Consider the following 19,723-nt stretch of genomic DNA (forward strand, 5'->3'; position numbering starts at 1 on the left):
TCTTCAGTCACTCGGGTATTAGCACTTGGTGACATGACATGTATGACACTTATCAAACTTGTTGAATAACATCTTATTAATACCCTTTCATAACACCATTTATTTTATTACACTCACCTTATTCATGCCCCAGAAAAGAAGAGTAATAGAGCTTTGTTTAATGAAATTAATGTTGGTTTTAGCATAGTTTTTGAGAATATCTTTATACATACATTGAATGAGACATTTTTTGTGTTTAGTTTGCAGTATATTCCCAGTATATTTTATATTCCTTGTCCAATTAATTTAACCCTACGTCATGGTTCCATGTAATCGACGAAGCTTTCCTCTTCAAATGGCACTTTGTTGCCTCCTCATTCGAAGCACTGTGTGATTTAAAAGCAACTGCCTAAATAGTATTAATGATATATAATACAGATTGGCTTTGAAAGTATGTCCGCTCCATTACAAGTCTCCCAAGTTATAAATTTTAATGGAATACACAATTTCAACTTTACAATCTTTTAATTTTAACCTTTCTTAGGAATTCCTCGGGGATTAACTCCATTCACGTACACCCGGTTTCGAGCTGATTGTTTCGAGAAACCCAATTGGGCGGGCTTACGAGTCGGGACATGTTCGTCGTAGCGGCTGTAGTTCAGGTTTCGATCTGTGTAATTTCATCAGATAGCTAATTGGATAGAAGTTGTGACATCGGGTACAATCGGCAACGGTGTGCCAATTAGAGGTCTCGATTCAAAGCCGCGAAATAAAGTTTGTGCGACATTTAGACAACAAAGTAAATTGTCGCCAGAGACGGTTTACTTTTTATAGTTAAAAAGTTAATTTCTGGATATCGACGGAAGGACTACTGACTTTTCGGATACGCATTTACATTATCTTAACAAATTGAACATCCTGTGGGTTGTAGTGTTTTTGGAAATTATTTTAGTAAGGTTTGTTATAAATATACCGTAAGAATTTGTAAATAATACCAGCTTCATTTAGTCTTACCCTAAAATCTGTTTAGAATAATAATATGTAATAATAAATTTCTACACACAGCGGGCAATTTCCAGAGAATAAAAGAATAAGTGAGAAAGTAGTAGGCGACTGTGATCACATGCGTTTAATGACAACGAATACAATCAAAATTATAGCATATTATGTGCGATCTCTGAACTTACCGATAAAATCCTGGAATATATTATCGTATAATAAAATAAAATAAAAATTATATATATATATATATATATATATATATATATATATATATATATATATATATATATATATATATATATATATATATATATATATATATATATATATATATATATATATATATATATATATGTATATGTATATATATATATATATATATATATATATATATATATATATATATATATATATATATATATATATATATATATAGGAAATATATAAATATATAGGAAAAGAAGTTGTTGGAATTTGCAAATTAAAATATCATTTGCTAAATACTTATCTAAATAATTGGGTAATAAAATAATAAAATATTTTGATTTTATCGTCTTATTATATTAATATTAATATGTCGCCTGTTAGAGTCCGCAACATATAAGAACTATTTGAAACTATTTTATTGAACGATTTAAGTTCTTGACTTTTGCTTTTAATCAAACCAAAATAAATGTGAAAAGTAAATTTCTAAATTTTAGTAAAAATTATTATTTTGAAATGAACTTTGATAAAAGTTATTCGATAAAAGTGCCATTGTGCCCTAAGATATAAATAAAAATAAAATTAAACAAAGAATGACAGGGATGAAAAGTAAACTACGAAATATTCAATAATGTGTCACCATTACCACCGAATAATATTTTCATATTTTACTTTTTTTAATGTACCTAAACTTAAATCCTAACAATGCTTTTCTAAATATTACTCTCAAGGTGCATAACTAGTGTATAAACCTCTGAAGTAAAGTATCTGTTTAGGTGATTTTCGACATATTTAGTTCCTTGGATACCATCTAATTTTTTTTCCCAAATTGATTTTAAAAATCCCCCTTTCAAATTCCTGCTCTAAAATACCCATTATACAGTGTGGCTCAAAGACGTTACCTAGGGCTGCGAGCGGCTTCGAATATTTCCGGTGATATATTAGCCAGGGCTTTGGTTTGTCAATTCCGATGGTCAAGGCACGCGTATAGTATGCGACACCTTGTAAACTTGTTCAGTCATTCATTTATTAAGCACTCCCTCCGTTGGTGCCAAATAAATTAATCTGGCGTTTATCAAACTTGTCTAGCAAAAGATTTCTTGCTTCCTTGCTGACGTTTCGCCAACCATCCTGGAGATCTCAGAGATGGTCCTGTTCATAAATTTCACCGTTACAAAAAATATGTTTCAGACAAGTATTTTTCAATTCGGTTGAATCGGTTGGATTCCAGATTCCCGAATTGCAATATATCTGAAAGAGCTATGTCAAAAGTAACCAGAGAAACATAACAAAAAATATACGACCATGACAAATAGTCATAAGCAGTTGCCGAGAACAATAATAAAACCGAAATCTCATTCGATCAAATTAAAAATTAATCAATGTAATCAATTCTTCTACCCGGAAATATCCGAGAATCCATAGAAATCTCTAAACAACCAAACCATCTTAACCGCGACTCTGTCTTTCATCAATATGGAAATCTGAGACAATGTTCATGTCCCTCTTTTAGCCTCACCTCTCTCAAAAAGTATAAAAGTATATAAGAATAGAATGTGAGCAAGCTTCACTTAAGCTCTGAAGAAGCCATCAGGATGATTGGCAAAACGTCAGCTAGCTTTGTTTATAAACAAACGATGCAGAAGACATCTAGAAGATTTGTAAATAGCCTTCTGAAGAAAATGTTAATTTTGACGAGTATCGAATGCCGCTCTCATTGCTGTTGTAAGTGTTCTTTATAATTTTATGAAGATTTAAAAAATCCTTATGTTTATTAAAACTAAAATAGTAACTTCTAATTATACCTCCTAAATATTCCAAATATCTAACATCGGTCTATTTTAGACCAACATTAAACACACAACAAAGAAATATGATGTCCCAGTTATCCTCGTAAAAGAAAATAATTGAAAATGACATTAATTTCCAAATTAACAGTTTTTCTTCATTTGGTACAACAATTTATTGATCTGCAAATAAGTCAACTGCCAAGAACTTAGAAAACAATTTTAAAAAATAATATTTGAATATTAGTATTTACTTTTTACAAAACTAGTTTCCTCCTGCGTCGGTTTTTGCTGAGTCGAACTTGCTGAGGTTTCGCCAATCATCCTGTTGGCTTCTTCAGAGCTTGACTGAAACTGGCTAACGTTTTACTCTGTACCTGCTTATATATTGTTTGAGGAGGGCGGAACTAAATGAGCGGCAGAAACACCGTCTCGGATGACCGATTCCCATGTTGGTGACAGGTGAAGACCAGAGTCGTGGTTAAGATTGTTAGATTGTTTATAGATTTCTATAGACTATCGGATTTTTCGTTGTTAGAAGAATTGATTATATGCAAGCATTTTAGTTTTATCGAATAAAATTTTATGTACGGTTTCGTGATTGTGTTCGACAACAGCTGATGGGTTTATTTGCCTTAGTCGTAAGGCTCTTACGTGTCCTTTGAGCATAGTTGATATTTTTCGTCCGGTTTCTCCAATGTATTCTTTGCCGCATATGCATGGAATGCTGTAAACTCCTGGAAACCTCAAATGGAATTTTATCTTTGATGAAACGAAGATGTCGAGAGACGTTATACTTCCTTAGAAATTTTGATATGTGGTCAGAATTAAAACACCTTACCTCTGCTCTTCTCTCTAATAATTTCCACATTAAAGATATTGAGCGTTCAATCAAAAAATACACTTCACCACAACCTTCCAAAAGCAATGAGGCCGAAAGCAATCCTATACTTGGCACTGTACTCCTTCCTTACATTCAAAATATCACTGACCACATATCAAAAGTTCTAAAGAAGTATAACGTCAAAAACAGATTTACCACTTGTCCAAAATCTCTCGACATCTTCGGTCCGTCAGAGATAAAATTCCATTTGAGATGCCAGAAGTTTACAGCATTCCATGCATATGCGGTAAAGAATACATTGGAGAAACCGGACAAAAAATATCAACTAGGCACAAAGAACACGAAAGAGGGTTACGGCTAAGACAAATAAACTTAGCAGCTGTTGCCGAAAACAATCACGAAACCGGACATAAAATTTTATTCGACAAAACTAAAATTCTTGCATGTAATCAATTCTTCTGCCACCGAAAAATACGGGAGTTTATAGAAACTTACAAACAATCTAACAATATTAACCGCAACTTAGGTCTCTACCTGTCACGGTGTTTATGCCCCTCATTTAGCTTCGCCCCCTCAAATAATATATAAGCAAGTACAGTTCGTCTCAGCAAAAACCGACGCAGGGGAAATCCAAAAGTTTTGTAAAAAGTATTACAGTAGCCTGTGGAAGATTCTTTAAAAACTTAATATTAGTATTCATTTTCAATTATTAAGTTGTAAAAAAAATGGTGTAGATTTCACTTTTTATGCAAGTGCAATATTTGTGGCAAACATATTGCATTAAAATTAATCAATCGGGCGACGTATTAAAGAAAACATCTACACAAAGAAATTAAGTTTAGCAAAGAGCTTTAAAAACTAACAAATCTACCAAAAACAAATATAATAAAATAAAAATATAAAACAGTTCGCAAGAAAGTCTTTTCCAAAATATGGTGAAAATATTAATCGCCTTATACCCGCTGTGCACCGTTATGTTAAAAAGGAGAAGCGTGTCCTAAATACGATATCTATTTATATGTACTTTAATACACAATCAATCGGGCAACGTTGCTCTTACGCTCAGAAATCTGCGCAATAAATGAAAAATATACACAAGGACGCTGGGATGCTGGAATATAAAAGTTTTCCCGTGTATATTGGACGCTAGCAACTCATCTCTATGAAAGGACGCCGACATATTAGTATCACAAAACTTCATAAAAATGATCTTCGTAAAATCTGGCCTAAGGAAACCCAACGCTATCTCGTTTACCAAAATTAAAAACATTCACTTGTTAAAGTAGGAATCTTGAAGAAAACGATACTGGACGCTCAGAGAGGGATCCATGAAAGGACGCTCGGAAGATAGCGGGATCTAAATATATATATATATATATATATATATATATATATATATATATATATATATATATATATATATATATATATATATATATATATATATATATATATATATATATATATATATATATATATATATATATATATATATATATATATATATATATATATATATATATATATATATATATATATATATATATATATATATATATATATATATATATATATATGATGACACTATATTCCACACTTCGAACACTCGGAGCGCGAGCATTGAAGATGCCAAGTGAGATTTTGGCGAAGCGTCTGCAGGATTCCAGTCGGATGCAGGATTTGCAGGATTCCAGTCGGATGCAGGATTCCAGTCGGAGTTCAACGAGCGAACGGATGATATCCCGGAATATAGTGTCATCACATTTTTCCATCCGTGAATCAATACAGTTATTTGTGACTGAAGATCGGATTTCTTATTTTGGTTTTCAACAAAAGCTTCAATTTTATTTAAACAATCATAGAGGGAATCGGTTGTGTATTCACTGGTTTTCAAATTTTTAACCAATTCATTTGAAGGTGGTTGCTGAGAATCATCTTCCAATTCCTCCTCCATCGTGTCACTTTGGCACTCATCTTCGATGGTTAACTGTACCAGTTCGGATCTGCAGGACTCGATAATATCTTCATCGGTACGAAACTCTGAAGTGACAATATTCTCATCCATATGTATAAAATCGTTGATGGTGCCATCTTCTGCTATACATCTAATGTTTGTCCAAGCTTTAAACTCGATTTCTATTTGAATTTCGTCTTCACTCTTTTCTTTCAGGCGTTCACCTAGGAAAATCAAAGGAATCTCATCTTCTTCTTCCCATTCAGAATACTGACCAAAACCGGCTTTTTTAAAACACTTGTAAATTGTTTTAGGCTTAACGTCGATATTCCATGCGGTAGTTACGTCGTCAACACAATCCATTAGTGTAATGTTATTGTTTTTGTTTTCTTCGAAATGTTCCATGAATGTTTATTTTTCAAAATTGTAACACTGTATTTACCGAAATCCCATACTTCACAGCTACATCTTTATTTTTTGAGCCACTTTCCACTTCTTTTATACCCTTGAATTTTTGATCAACAGATAGCTTTTAAAGCACCAAAAATGTCTTTAATATAATGTGTAAATTGAATAGGGACACTATTTTTCGCTCAGTATTAACTAGTAAGTCATACAAGTGAACTTAGCTAGCACAGAAACTGAACTGTTTGCATAGATACGTTAAAAAGACAGGTTAAGATCGGTCGTTATTAGGGGGTTCACCGAGAAAATTCGACTTATCGAAGTTGGCACCAAATGTTTCGTTCGAGTTATCAAGATATTCGAGTAATCAAGACAAACTAACACGCATTTCCTACTGACGCTATTGTTAACCAATTTGGTTCGACTTATCAAAAATTCGAGTTATTGAAGTTTTGTATATTTGAAAATGATATAATGGCTTGATAAGTTATTTGGGCTAAGCTGCTGTGAAATACTTATAAGTTATTTCATTACATGCAGGCGCATCGAACAAAGAAGTTTAGCTTTTAAAAATGTCCAGGAAGATACAAAAAAATGCCTCAGTAGTGCGCTACTCTCTATAATAAGATACTTATGAGATTTAGATTTGCTAATTTTCTTCAATTCAGGTACGAAATTTTTCTTGTCGATTTTAACAGACGCTGTTCTACTTGTATAAATTAATCATAACGGTATTTTAATGGACGGGTAATCCCAGTATCATAAATACAAAAACAATGAAGCATCTTAATAATTGATGCTAAAAAAGCGGAGCCTTTCTCTAAAACAATTTCCGTAGTCTTCGATGTTTCTTTATTATTCCACTTCATTAACCCTTCGGGGACGAAAAACCTGTTGTTGTCTAAAAGTTCGCAAGGGGGTTCCACAGGTGGAAAAAAGAGACAAACGACCCTACTTTGAACTTTGCTTTGTGAGGGGTTAAAGTGCTCCGTTGGAGTAAATTCAATTGGAATTGGCTTTCTTTTATCACGGAAATTATGTTTTGTGGAAAACCGAATCGTTTAGGTTTGTTCCAGTGATACAGGTTGGACTTGTAATGAAATATAATAAAAAACTTAACATGATTTTGATATTATAAGAACTATTTGGAAAATTGAAAAAGCGTAGATCCCGTCTCTCTAAAATATTTTGAGATGCGTTGTGTTTATGCTAGCTTAACTAGTATCTTGCTTGGTTTCATTGACACCTTCTGCATAAGATTTGAGTATTAGATAGTGGACCAGAAACAAGATGGTTTGTTCCGGTTTGCCTATCATTATGTTCACCAAAAAAAAATTTCGTCACATTTTCACAAAGTGGTAAAAAATTATTAAATCATTATAATAAAATAAGTATTATATATCAATTGTTCTTTTTCTGCAAGGAAATCTTTACGGAGGTTTATGAAATAAATTCTATTATTTACATAATAATTTCCGACTTTAAAACATATTCGTTAAGGTTGTAAACAAGCAACAAAATAAGTTTAGATTAGTTATTTCGGAAATTCCAAAAAAAAAATCAAAAGTGCTTGAAGTAAATTACAATTATAATTAGAACAGTATATTTCAATTTTATTAGTAAGGCCACAAGATTTTCTTTCCTTGAACTGAACTGCTTTACTTTACAAGTCGAAAGCTGATTGCTGTTTTATTTCTTAGGGTTTTTCCATATTCGGTAGGCCTTCTCCGTGTTAAGAATTACCATGAGTAGAGATTGTCGTTTTACTTGATGGTGAAAAAAAAATATTTACTAAGCTATTCTTCCATCAATCAGTGATTATTACTGAAATTTTGCCATATCTTGTCCATATCAAACTAGGTAAAAGAGATAAGGATATTCCCAGCTCTAGTCTTGCCTGAAAAATAATGGAAGTTAGTATTAGACATTTTTAACTACCTTAAAGTTTAGTTAGTATTTTACTTCGGTGACATTAGATAAGCAACTGGGATTATTCGACATGGCTGTTTCTATCATTTTTACACCCTTATGTTTTATACCAATTTTTCAAAACACCTTGCATACACCACCACCGAGTTATTGTAAAAGGATATTCAATATACACACATTCCCATTCCAAGTTTTAAAATTATTTAGTGTTTTCTCTCTACAAAGGCGCTGAAATGTATTGAAACCACATTGCACTTTAAACACTTTTATGGTCCTTCGAACCCAAATTCGACCGAATCTTTTGTTGTCGACTCCAAAGGCGAAAAAACTTTCGGAAATGAACCTCGCGATAACACGAAAATACATTTTGCCCCGGTTCCGCCAAAATTAAAATGCACCGTCTCAATCTCGCTAAACACAGGGTGGAGACAGACAGAGATCGATTTTACGGACTAAACTACAGGCCAGAGAAAATCACATGTTTACACGTATGATTATAGGCCGCATGTAGCAAATGTTAAAACTCCCACGCTTGTCATAACGATTGGCCATTTACGTATGCGTTGAAGAATATATATAATATTTCTGATAGAAAGTTTCAACCATTTCAGCTGAGATGTGTAGGGACTGTGACATATGAAATTTTTCTCCAATGTGTTTTTGTGGTCCATTTGCAGCGGCTTAAGAGTTCGATTTGTTAAGGTATGACTCCATTTTTGATTTACGTGCTTCCTTTTGTCTTAAGAAACTAACACAAACAATAAAAGTATGATTGAAGTATACGCCATGGATACGAATTGTATATTCCAAAACACCTCTTTTGTGTTGTTTACTCTAAAAGGAAACAAAATAACATTTTTGTACTTGTTTGGAAATTCATCGAAATGTTTCGAACGGCATTTTGTGTTTAATACACGTGACCTATAAATTGGCTTCTGTAAACAAAATTCTGTATTTGCAAAACTGGACCGAAACTAAACAGATGACGATTGATATTTGTTAGAAACGAAAAATTCCCCGAATTTGTTTTTTTTAAGTCTCCGAGAGTTATTTGATTATGCCAGATTTTAAGTTACTGCCAATTAGGCGAAATCTTCTTGTCCAAGTTAGACTTCCATGGTAATGTCAAAATTTTAAAGTAATTGTATTGACCGCCGTTGAAAATTTAACTTTCCAATATAATAGAAATTTGTCTCTAAGCGTACCCCGCTGATATCTAATTGAGTTTTAATAGAGGAACTTAGACATTAACATCTAAAGGAAACGGTTAATCGTGATCCACGCTTGAAAATGTCAAAGCTGCGTTCTTACCTTAGGTTACCTATGAAATTAGAATTTAACATAAACAACGCAATAAACATGAAATTAGAATTTAACATAAACAACTCAATAAACAGTGCGAAACCAATTTAAATAACTGTTTAATTAATATTAAACACGTCCGTTGACAACATCTTTAGTGTGTGAGCAAGGAAATATTAGGTTTGTTCTCAATTGTCTATGTATCAATTCACCAACTAGTCAGCACTTGGGCAAAACAAAAAAATTGGTCCCAATCGTGTACCAGTTAATATACACTAGTTGGAGCGTCCATAATGGCCGTGATATAGCTTGTGCATTGTGTACTATTGGAACGGGAAAATCTTGTAATAAAGTTTGCACGAATTTAACTTCTTGTGCATTGAAGGTTATTTTGAAAAACTTTGAAATGAATGAAAAAAAACTAAATGCATATAACTTCAAACAACAAGATGTGAATGAATTTATTTGAGAACGTGAAATTTGCGATCAGTTAATTAAATGTAAAAAATATAAATGTCCACATCAAAGTCAAAAATAAATGTGCTTTTGTTTCAATGATTTTTTTTTAGTATCAGAATTTATTTGGCTAACTACCTATTTAAAAATACAAAATAATTAGATTTAGTTAGCACATATATTATACAATCATAACAAACCTGCTTCTCAGATTTCTCATGTTGGAAATATTGTACGAAAAAAACTTGAAAATTAAAATAATTACTTCAAATTTTAAATTACAAAAATTGGTTGTTGGCCGATAGGAAAACCCGGCAAATGAGCAAAACTGTTTGTCACTATAGTCTCTTACTGATTCCGATTGATGCTATTACGGGCTCGTCGGGTCCCTTGGATATAATTTATTTGCTTGGACTGATGCAGCTCATATCTCCGTGACTCGTTAACTTTCCAGGATCTACCAAAAGCATGTCGCGCCGTAACGATTTTCCATCCATGCTGATATTCTGCAGGCGCAACATGACTTACGCAGGTATTTGGAGATTCAACATCAGCAAAATCCCCATGCTGCAAGGCATCTACACGATTTACTCCATATTCGTCTTTGTCTATTTTCCGATATTCTTAACTTCATTGACCCTTCAGTTCGTAATTATGATGATGTGTGATGAGGAGTTCAAAAATGCCCCGCAGAATATCTTTCGCACGATTACGTTAATGATAACTTTGTGGACGGTCGAAGTCAAAGCAAAATTAAGTCAAACTAGAATGATCACCAGGATTATTTCTTACATCGTCGACGAGGAGAAGAAAATCAGGGAGTGTCTCGACAACGATGTGTTATGGTGTTATAACAGACAAGCGATGTTCTGCAGAAAATCCAATTTTATACTTTTTTCCGTCACGATGACAGTGGCGGTCGCCATGATATTGGGCAACGTCATACAGAGACGGCAGATTGATATCCACAATGCGATACACAACGACAGTATGACAAAACACTTCACTTACGAATTATATTATGCCGGTCTTGATCAAATATTGTCTGAAAATTTATTGGAAATAATGAACGACGTGTCCGTTCTAATAGCTGCCGCACTGGTTTCTTCTACCCAGCTTATTTTTATCTCTTGTATAATTTTTTCCACTTCCTTGTTGAAGATCATGCAAGTTAAATTCAGGAAAATGAAAAGTTACGGCGACTATATCATCACTTTGACGGAACTGATAACAGAGCATCAGAATGTTATAAGGTAGGTTAACATTTTCCTATGGGAATCAAGTTTTTTTTGTAACATCGAAATGACTTATTGTTTTCGAAAATTTTTTGTCGTACCCACATCCTCACAATTGTTTTTATTTTGGATATGTTTTTACGAAGTTTTAGGTAAAACAATGTTGCTTTTGTAAATCGACTAAAGTCATTCGGATCTGTCCAATGCGACGGCGAAGTTTTCTTAGGTCTCCATCAGGTTAGATCAAGTTGTTGTTTGGCTTGTAGGTTAACTAGCATTACTATTTTACTGAAGTGTATCACCCTATTAATTTTGATGAGCTACTTCGACACTTTTTAGTGGGTCTTATAATACAGGCTGTGAATGTAAGGTTCCATGATGTTGTGTGATCACTAGTTCAACATCTTAGTTTGCCATTTTCTTGATGCATAGCGTTGCTATGGAAGTAACGAAATTTTATAAAATCCCATGTCTTTCTTAAAATTTATTATTTATTATTTAATGTATGCACCTAAAATATATACAAAATATAAAAAAACTAAGACAAATTGTTTTCTATTTACTGAATGGACAGTTTTTATATAAACTTCATTGGAACCGAATTATTTAATAAATTAAATAAAATAAAATTAACTTCATTATTTCTACAAAACAAAAATAAAAATCTTCCAAATTATGGAAATAAGTCACGTTTTAATACTTTTCTCCAAGGCTTCTTTCTAATGGTCAAGCGTCTTGCATCTGCTGCAAGTTTTTGTTACAAGTAAGATATTGCTGCGCCTTCTATATTTATTTTTGTGTGTACCAATAAAGCAAGCAAAGTTAAATAAATGTTTTTTTATTAGTTTTGTAGGAAAATTAAACGATGCAATGAAACACATCATACTTCTTGAGTACCTGCTTCATTCGTTGAACGTAGCTTCGGTTTCGTTGCAGTTTATAAAAGTAATGTAAAATAAACATCTCCCTAATTCATGACCAACTAATAACCACTCCAATTATTTTAGTCGGAACACAACATATCAATGGCATTTCCGGTATGCTATTTCGGACTTCTTGTGGTGCAAACGTTCTTGCTGGGCTGGAACGCCAACGAAGTTAAGGTTCAGGTAATATTTTGCATTTATTATGGTCTCGTATAAGATTCCCCCATTGAAACAGAGTTTGGCGATGGCTGACGCATTTTGGGAAAGTCAGTGGTACGAGCCAAACTACAAGGCCAAACAGCTAATGCTCGTTCTGTTGATGCGTATGCAGCGACCTTTGGTACTAACAATTGGACCATTCGATGCAATGACTATTCAATCATCTCTGACTGTAGGTATTATAATCTGAGTTTAGATGCGACCAATTTTTAGATGATTATTTTATTCTATGGTTTTAATATACTTAGTTGGTTTTCAGATAATGAAAGCGTCGTACTCGTATGTGACAGTGATGATTTGAAGTTGATGATTTGTTGTACTGAATAAAACATTTTTGAGAAATGAAAGATGGTCCTACCGGAATTCCCAATGGACCTTTCTTTCAGAAGAGATCTTTTCGAAAATGCAACATTTGAAGGCATCCTATTTACTAACTTTTGGGGTAGAATGCCAATCTCAGAATATGTATACGTAAGTCAGATCAAAAAAACTTGTACATATCATATATCATTATGCCATTTCATAATTATATTTATTGTTCTTTTAATTATTTTATTATTAATTGTTATTATATTTTTGAGTAAAAATTGAATAATTTACAATAGTGAAATTTACTTTAAAAAACGTTATTTAAATATTACTTGTGTTGCTGAAATTAATGTTTTAAAATAAATTAATGACTCTTTTAAATAAATTATTTTGTCCTTGGTTTTCAAAATAAATATAAACATTATATAAAATCCTTCAATAATCTAAAATTTAAAATAAAAAATAATAACATTCCGGTTCCATTATCCAGTATTATATGAAATAAGGTCCGATTGCTTTTTGACCACACCTTGTATAATTATTTTGATTCTGAATTCTGCGCAAATAGTTATGTAAGCAGCCGTAACTTAACATAAGAAAAGTGTAGGGTATACTGTATCTTATGTAGTTTATTGCAATATATTTTAAATTGAGCCGATAAAATATTATAATCCAGTAACACAGAAATAATAAATATTAATAATGTCAATTAAGAAAAATATTCTAGAAAGAATTGAACTCGTTTCGAAAATAAATTGATGGGTATAAAAATAGAATCAAATAACGTGAACGCGATACTTACATAAAATACAATTGCTACATGCGTCTCGGAAGTCGGAACTACTTTTTTGATTCAACGGCCATTTCCAGGCTCCGATATCTTTCAAAAATAATTATTCAAATTCTGCTCTCCATCTAATTGCTTTGCTGGCATGGCAATTTTGATAAGAATTTTTGTAAAATGTCAAAGAGGCAAAGAAACAAATAAAATATTGGCCTGTCACGTCCCTGATGAGGCTGTAAAAACCGTGCGACAATTGTCACGCTTATAAATTTACAACAACTTTATCGTCACTGAAAAAATAAGCCTCTGGAAATACAGTCTGGTAGATCATATATTACAATCAGAAAAATCAGAAACACTATGACACTACCTAGATTTTCAATTTGAGAAATTATGTTTTCAATTTTAAGTTCTTGCGTGTGCTGGTTGGTACTTTAAATATTGGCCATATTTTGTTAGCAAAAATAGAAACCATTACCTGTTTTTTTGGTTTTTAAGACATAATTATTAAAAATAATGAATAATTTTATGAATAATAATTATAGAAAATGCAATAATAGTGGTGCAATAGCTATTTTTAATTTTTCCCCAGAACTGTAAGGTTTTATTTATATATGTACTTTGATATGATAAATTTTAGAAAACAATCATTACGTGTCAAATAAATAGCGCCCACTTAGGCTATTAAATCAAGAAAATGGTTAAAACCCAGACTAGATGACCGCCCAAGTATTTCATGTATGCACCTAAAATATATAGAAAATATAAAAAAATGAGACAAATTCCTTTCTGTTTACTGAATGCCTACAACGCAATATATCGAATAATGGCGTCCCGGCATATTGATCTATTGAATCATCATAACGAATTTGAGAGGACTATTTTTTCCGAAATGTCCGATAAGTGAGAGAAACATGACTCTCTATTAATTTCATAATTTTTTGAAAATAACTGTTTATTTTAGTGGATTATAAAGAAAGAATTATGGGGAAACTACAATCAGACGTAATTTTGACTGGTTTTATTAAACAACTTATTTTGGGTGTTATTCTGAAATGAGGTTTTTGAAATCTTTACATTATTTGTGTCGCTTAATTTAAAGCAAATGAAAAATCCACATTCAACTATTTTTTCGTTCGCATTATTCAAAATTTCGTTATGAAAAAAAAACTACCCAAAATTACAGAGTAATTCTAAGAACTACATCAAATTCCGTTCCATTTCCAGGCTCGTTTGCAAAACGCTGCTTTAGGAAAAACTAGCTGAATAAATGATCGTAATTCCGAGAGCTCGCTCTTCCCGGCGATAATTTTTACCGACGCCAGCGGTTTCGGCCAGCGTAATGCGTTTACCGTTCTTATTTTACCTTTTGTTTGAAACATTAAAATTAACACGGATTTCCTGGTTACAAAAAAGAAGGCGCCAGGGATTGAAAGAGTTAAAATGTTGCGTCTTGAAACGAAACTGTTTCAGGTCGCACTGTTGCTAATTTATTATTGTTTCTGTACCAGAATAAGATGCCTATGAAATGATTTTAAGGAAAAAATATCCAATAGACCTCCCGACTTTTGAGCTAGAGTGTTTTTATTATAACTATGATAATTTCCTAGATATTAAATTTGGCAAAATTTGGCACATGCATATTTTCTATCTATAAGGTGTCCCGGAACGTTTTCCCCATTTACACAATACGAATATTGCGAGAAGTAGTGGGAGTAAAAGCTTTTGCGTTCATTGAAACTCAAAGCGGCTCGATTCCAATGAAGCGATTCACCGGTGAACAACGGGGGCACCTTCGGCGAGGTGAATTAGATTTTGGGTTAATAAATTTGAAAGAATCTATACGCAGCCTAAAGCTTGTCCGAGGACTGCGAGATATTTTGAAAATATTGAACGAGTTCGCATCACAGAACTCCCGGTGTTCGGAAAAATTGCAGCGGCCTTATATTTCGCCAAAATGGCTGTTCACAATATGCTGTAGTAGAAGATTATCCATTTCACATTGCTCATGAGACTTCAATACTAAACAATTTCGAAACTTTTGGCGGTATCTTATTCCTCAGAAGTTCCGCAAGAGAAAGTGAAGTGAAAGAGAAGAGTACGGGCTGCAATAGACGCCCCTTTTTTTTCCAAAATGCCGCACTTGCGCCTACTGATCTTCAATACAATGACAATTTTTGTGAGATTAGAACTCGCTAATTTAGCTGAGAATACTTGCTGTCAACGTCTGCGAAGATTAACATTTAAACGGAGGATATTAACGTAATTTAACTCCCATGGAGTTACGACAAGTTAGTTACGATTCCAAGAAATTTCAACCAGACGAGACAAGGAATCCGTAACGAAATTCGGAATATCCCTCCACCATGATCTGTCGGTGAGTAATTGCGCATTTCTGGTTCTGTGTTGATCAAGTAAAACAGTGCGAAGGAAGACATCTCTATCATTTATTTCACTTTTCTTAAAATAAAATTTGTTCCAAATTTTGCTACTACAACATCAGAGACTGGACACACACCCATGGTAACACATTAGGGAAGACTGCCATATTGGTCGCCAACATAGGAGAAGGAGGTGGTTGATGATGTTTTATATTTAAGGATGCGTTCCATAGATGATCCGAGAATCTGGAACCAAACCTTCTCACCTTAATTGAAAAATGCTTGTCTGGAACATATTTTTCTTATAACGATCAAATTTTTTAACAAACTTCGGGAACCGCTTTGAGTTCTCCACTATCACCAGTCATCGCGAATATATTTATGGAAGCCTTTGAGAAGAAAGCTCTCGACACCTTCCATCCAAAACCAAAATTATCGAAACGCTACGTCGATGATACTTTTGTTATTTGGCATCATGGTCAGGAATCTCTAGTAGATTTTCTTCGATATTTGAACTCTATACACCCTAACATACGTTTTACCATTGAAATAGAAACTAATAACAATCTCCCATTCTTAGATATTCCTATCAATAGAAAATCAGATCTAACATTGGGTCATTTTGTTTACAGGAAACCTACGCACACAAACCGATACCTTAATGCATTGTTACATCACCATCCGGCCCAAAAATCATCGGTTATCAACTGTCTTGTTTACAGAGCCGTAAAACTTCTGCTCTTCTCTCTAACATATTCGATCCGTTAAAGAGAAAATTTCATTTGAGGTGCCAGGAGTTTACAGCATTCCGAGCATATGCGGCAAAGAATACATTGGAGAGACCGGACGAAAAATATCAACTAGGCTCAAAGAACATGAAAGTGCCTTAAGACTAAAACAAATAAACTCATCAGGTGTTGCCGAAATCACGAAACCGGTCATAAAATTTTATTCGATAAAACTAAAATTATTGCATGTAATCAATTCTTCTACTAACGAAAAATCAGAGAGTCCATAGAAATCTATAAGCAACCTAACAATCTTAACCGTGACTCTGGTCTCTACCTGTCAACAATATGGGACCCCGCTTGGGGATCGCCCCGTGTGTGAGGCGGGGAGCTCTCGAAGCTTGGGCGAGAGACCGGGCCGCGGTGGGCTGGAGAGTTGCTCCGGGAATGAGGCAGGCGAGGCTTATGATGGATGGGCCCGCCCTCCCTCGGACCAGGGAGCTGCTTAGACTGACCAGGTAGTGTAGAGCACTAACAGGGGCCTACACAGGACATCGCCTAGGAGGCATCTTTGCTTGCTAGGCATTGGAGACGACCCGGAGTGCAGGTGGTGCATGGATGGGGAGGAGACCCCGTATCATCTGCTCACCGAGTGCCCTACTTTGACATGGGCAAGATTGGGAGTCTTCGGAACGGCCCTAATCGATCCGGACTCAGTACACGGTATTGGGCTAAAGGGGTTGCTGACCTTCTATAGGAGGGGCGGCATTCTGGACGCCCTCTAGAGCGGCCTGGGGCCACAACAGGCCCATCTGGTGGCTTAAGTGCTTGAACGCCCGCGAGGGCGCCTCCCTTTAATACCAATATCAATACAGTCATCCGAGTCGGTGTTTATGCCCCTCATTTAGCTCCGCCCTCCTCAAACAATATAAAAGCAGGTACAGAGTAAAGTGAGAGCCAGTTTCAGCCAAGCTCTGAAGAGGCCAACTGGACGATTGGCTAAAAGTTAGCTGGTTCGAGTCAACAAAAACCGACGCAGGAGGAATCCAGAAGTTTTATAAGAAGTACTTTAGCTGTTTTTGAACTGATTTTAGACAATAAACAATTTTATATATCAAGTATTAAAATTAAGCTCCATCTGTTTAAAAATATAAATATATCATGTTTCCAAAACCTTCAGCCAACTAAAACTACTGAAAAGTTAATACTATTTTGACTTGTTCTGCGTACTCTTTATCTTAACCCGTTTTTGAGTATTTTGTACGAACAATATGCACTTCATATATTGTGGTTGTTGTTTATGAATTTTATTGTGACAATTGTGGTCAATTCTGATAGTTAATTAAATATTTTTTCCCGTTAAAAAATAATTATAACGTATCGAATTTGAAGTTTCAGTTATTACTCAATGTATCGATATAACGAATTGCATTTGCCACCATATTAATTGAAAAAAGTTCTTTTCATTTCATAAAATAAAATAGTTTCCTTAAATTGTTAAACTTTTAATTATAGTTAATTTACGTTACGTTTAAGTCGTTACACCAGTGAATGAAACCAAACCAATCCAAATGAAACCATTTTGAAGCGAAAGAAATAAAATACAGGTAAAACATATTTACATGGCTGTATTCCACATCTACATCTGTCCAATAAATCTTCGTATGAACGATAATTGCTATTTCGATTTTATCTACAACAATCTAATTTCGGGGAATGGTGAAATTTCGTATCCGTAATGTATACAATTTTATTTATGTATATGGAAACAGGTATTGTTTAATAATTAATTGGGCGAACTTGTAATTGATGACTTTCTGGACATCAAAAGAACATTGGCTCAAAATATTACCATTCACTGAGCACTTGAGTAATAATAATTGGAGCAGATTTGAATTGAGATATGAGCGCTTCCTTATTTTCAAGATATAACGAATGCTGGATAGACGATGGTAGGTTAAACATAAACTTGAATTTTCCGGTCTACTCTATAGAACTTAAATATTTTTTTCTTATCATTTTTGTTTGATACGTTCCTAGACAACGGTGCCGAGATAGCTGGACGTATCTCCCACAAGAGACACTAGATTAAACAGCGCATTGCCCTAGTCAAAGAAGAAGAAGAAGAACAAGACCTTCCTATACCTATCTGCTGCAGCTTTAAAGCTGAATTTTTGCTTGCAGATGCGACTTATCTAGATTTGTTTATTTTATTGGATCGCCAGAGAACGGAGAACAAAAAAATAATAGTTTGAAATTAATGATCTTGACCAGACAGTAAAGGTTATTTTTTAATCGTCAACGTAGTTAAATTTCCTTATATTAGAGGTTTTTACACAACACATAATTTTGTGAAACAATGCTTTTATTTATGCATATGAGCACAAATATTTATTTAATAAAAAAAATACATTTAAATACTCATAAGAATTCAATGTGAGGTTTGCCCTTGTAAAGAACTCATGATCGCTTCCATGTTCGGAACTATATGGGACATCGCAATCCGTAAGTCATCCCCTGGATCTACTCGAGATAGATATTTTGTTTTAATGCCGACTAATTTTGAAAAGTCGGATTCACACGAGTAGGTCAATGCGAATTGGATCAAAATATTGATTGCCCTTTTTTTTAAATATTTGTTTTCAGCTGATAACCAAAATTTTTTGCAAGTCAGAGAACTAAATTGAATACGCAGAGTTTCCTCACTTGAAATATCAATTAACTGTTCTTTTTCATTTAAAAGGATATTGGAATTAATAATATCAAACGAAAATGGATCACATATCCAACCTAATTCTTTATCTGGAAATTTTTCGAACCTTTTCGTAATGTTTTCTACAAATTTTATCAAATGATGGGAAATTATGTTTTCAAATAACATGAAATCTATATTATTTTCATTAGTAAAATCTGAAAAGCACCGAAACATGTCATCGTTTTTTTTTAAATCTTCTTGCCAAAGTATCAGCTTATTCTTAAAAGCTTCGATTTTACTGCTCAGTGTTAAAATGTTTGTTCCCTCACCCTGCAAACTCAGATTCAAATCGTTAAGTTTTTCGAAAATGTCAACCATGCAACTGAGTTTTCCGAGCCAATCTTCATTAATGAATGAATGTGCCATTACATGTTTCTTTTGTACCAAAACATTGTAAAATTCGTTTCTCAAATCAAAAATAAGTCGAAATATTTTGCCGCGAGATAGCCATCTCACCTCAGTATGTAGTAATAACGTCTCATACTCAGAACCCATCTCATTATTGATTATTGAAAAGAGACTAC

General features: G+C 33.6%; 1 protein-coding gene across 3 annotated transcripts; it reads left to right on the plus strand.

The window, feature by feature from the left end:
- The first annotated feature begins 8,710 nt into the window (after positions 1–8,710).
- Positions 8,711–16,938, plus strand: LOC132704745 (uncharacterized). Of its 3 annotated transcripts, XR_009619317.1 has the most exons (7): positions 8,711–8,806; positions 10,317–11,115; positions 11,943–12,042; positions 12,105–12,206; positions 12,259–12,414; positions 12,502–12,713; positions 16,349–16,930. XR_009619317.1 is itself a non-coding variant. In XM_060674959.1 (6 exons), exons 2-6 carry the CDS (start codon positions 10,331–10,333, stop codon positions 12,541–12,543), a joined length of 1,185 nt encoding a protein of 394 aa, XP_060530942.1. In that variant the 5' UTR covers positions 8,711–8,806; positions 10,317–10,330; the 3' UTR covers positions 12,544–16,938. The 3 variants fall into 3 exon arrangements, 2 of the variants coding, with proteins under 2 accessions (XP_060530942.1, XP_060530943.1); XM_060674959.1 differs by having other exon boundaries at positions 12,502–16,938; XM_060674960.1 differs by having other exon boundaries at positions 12,105–12,200; positions 12,502–16,938.
- The last annotated feature ends 2,785 nt before the right edge of the window (positions 16,939–19,723 follow it).

This window comes from Cylas formicarius, unplaced genomic scaffold (genome assembly GCF_029955315.1).
Source record: "Cylas formicarius isolate icCylForm1 unplaced genomic scaffold, icCylForm1.1 PGA_scaffold_7__23_contigs__length_41026272, whole genome shotgun sequence".
Lineage (NCBI taxonomy): Eukaryota > Metazoa > Arthropoda > Insecta > Coleoptera > Brentidae > Cylas > Cylas formicarius.

Coding starts and splice junctions, on each gene's coding strand:
- LOC132704745 (XM_060674959.1), top strand. CDS start 10,331: ATGTCGCGCCGTAACGATTTTCCATCCATGCTGATATTCTGCAGGCGC. Junction 11,116..11,942: donor GAGCATCAGAATGTTATAAG/GTAGGTTAACAT, acceptor TTTTTTTATTAG/TTTTGTAGGAAAATTAAACG. Junction 12,415..12,501: donor CTATTCAATCATCTCTGACT/GTAGGTATTATA, acceptor GTTGGTTTTCAG/ATAATGAAAGCGTCGTACTC.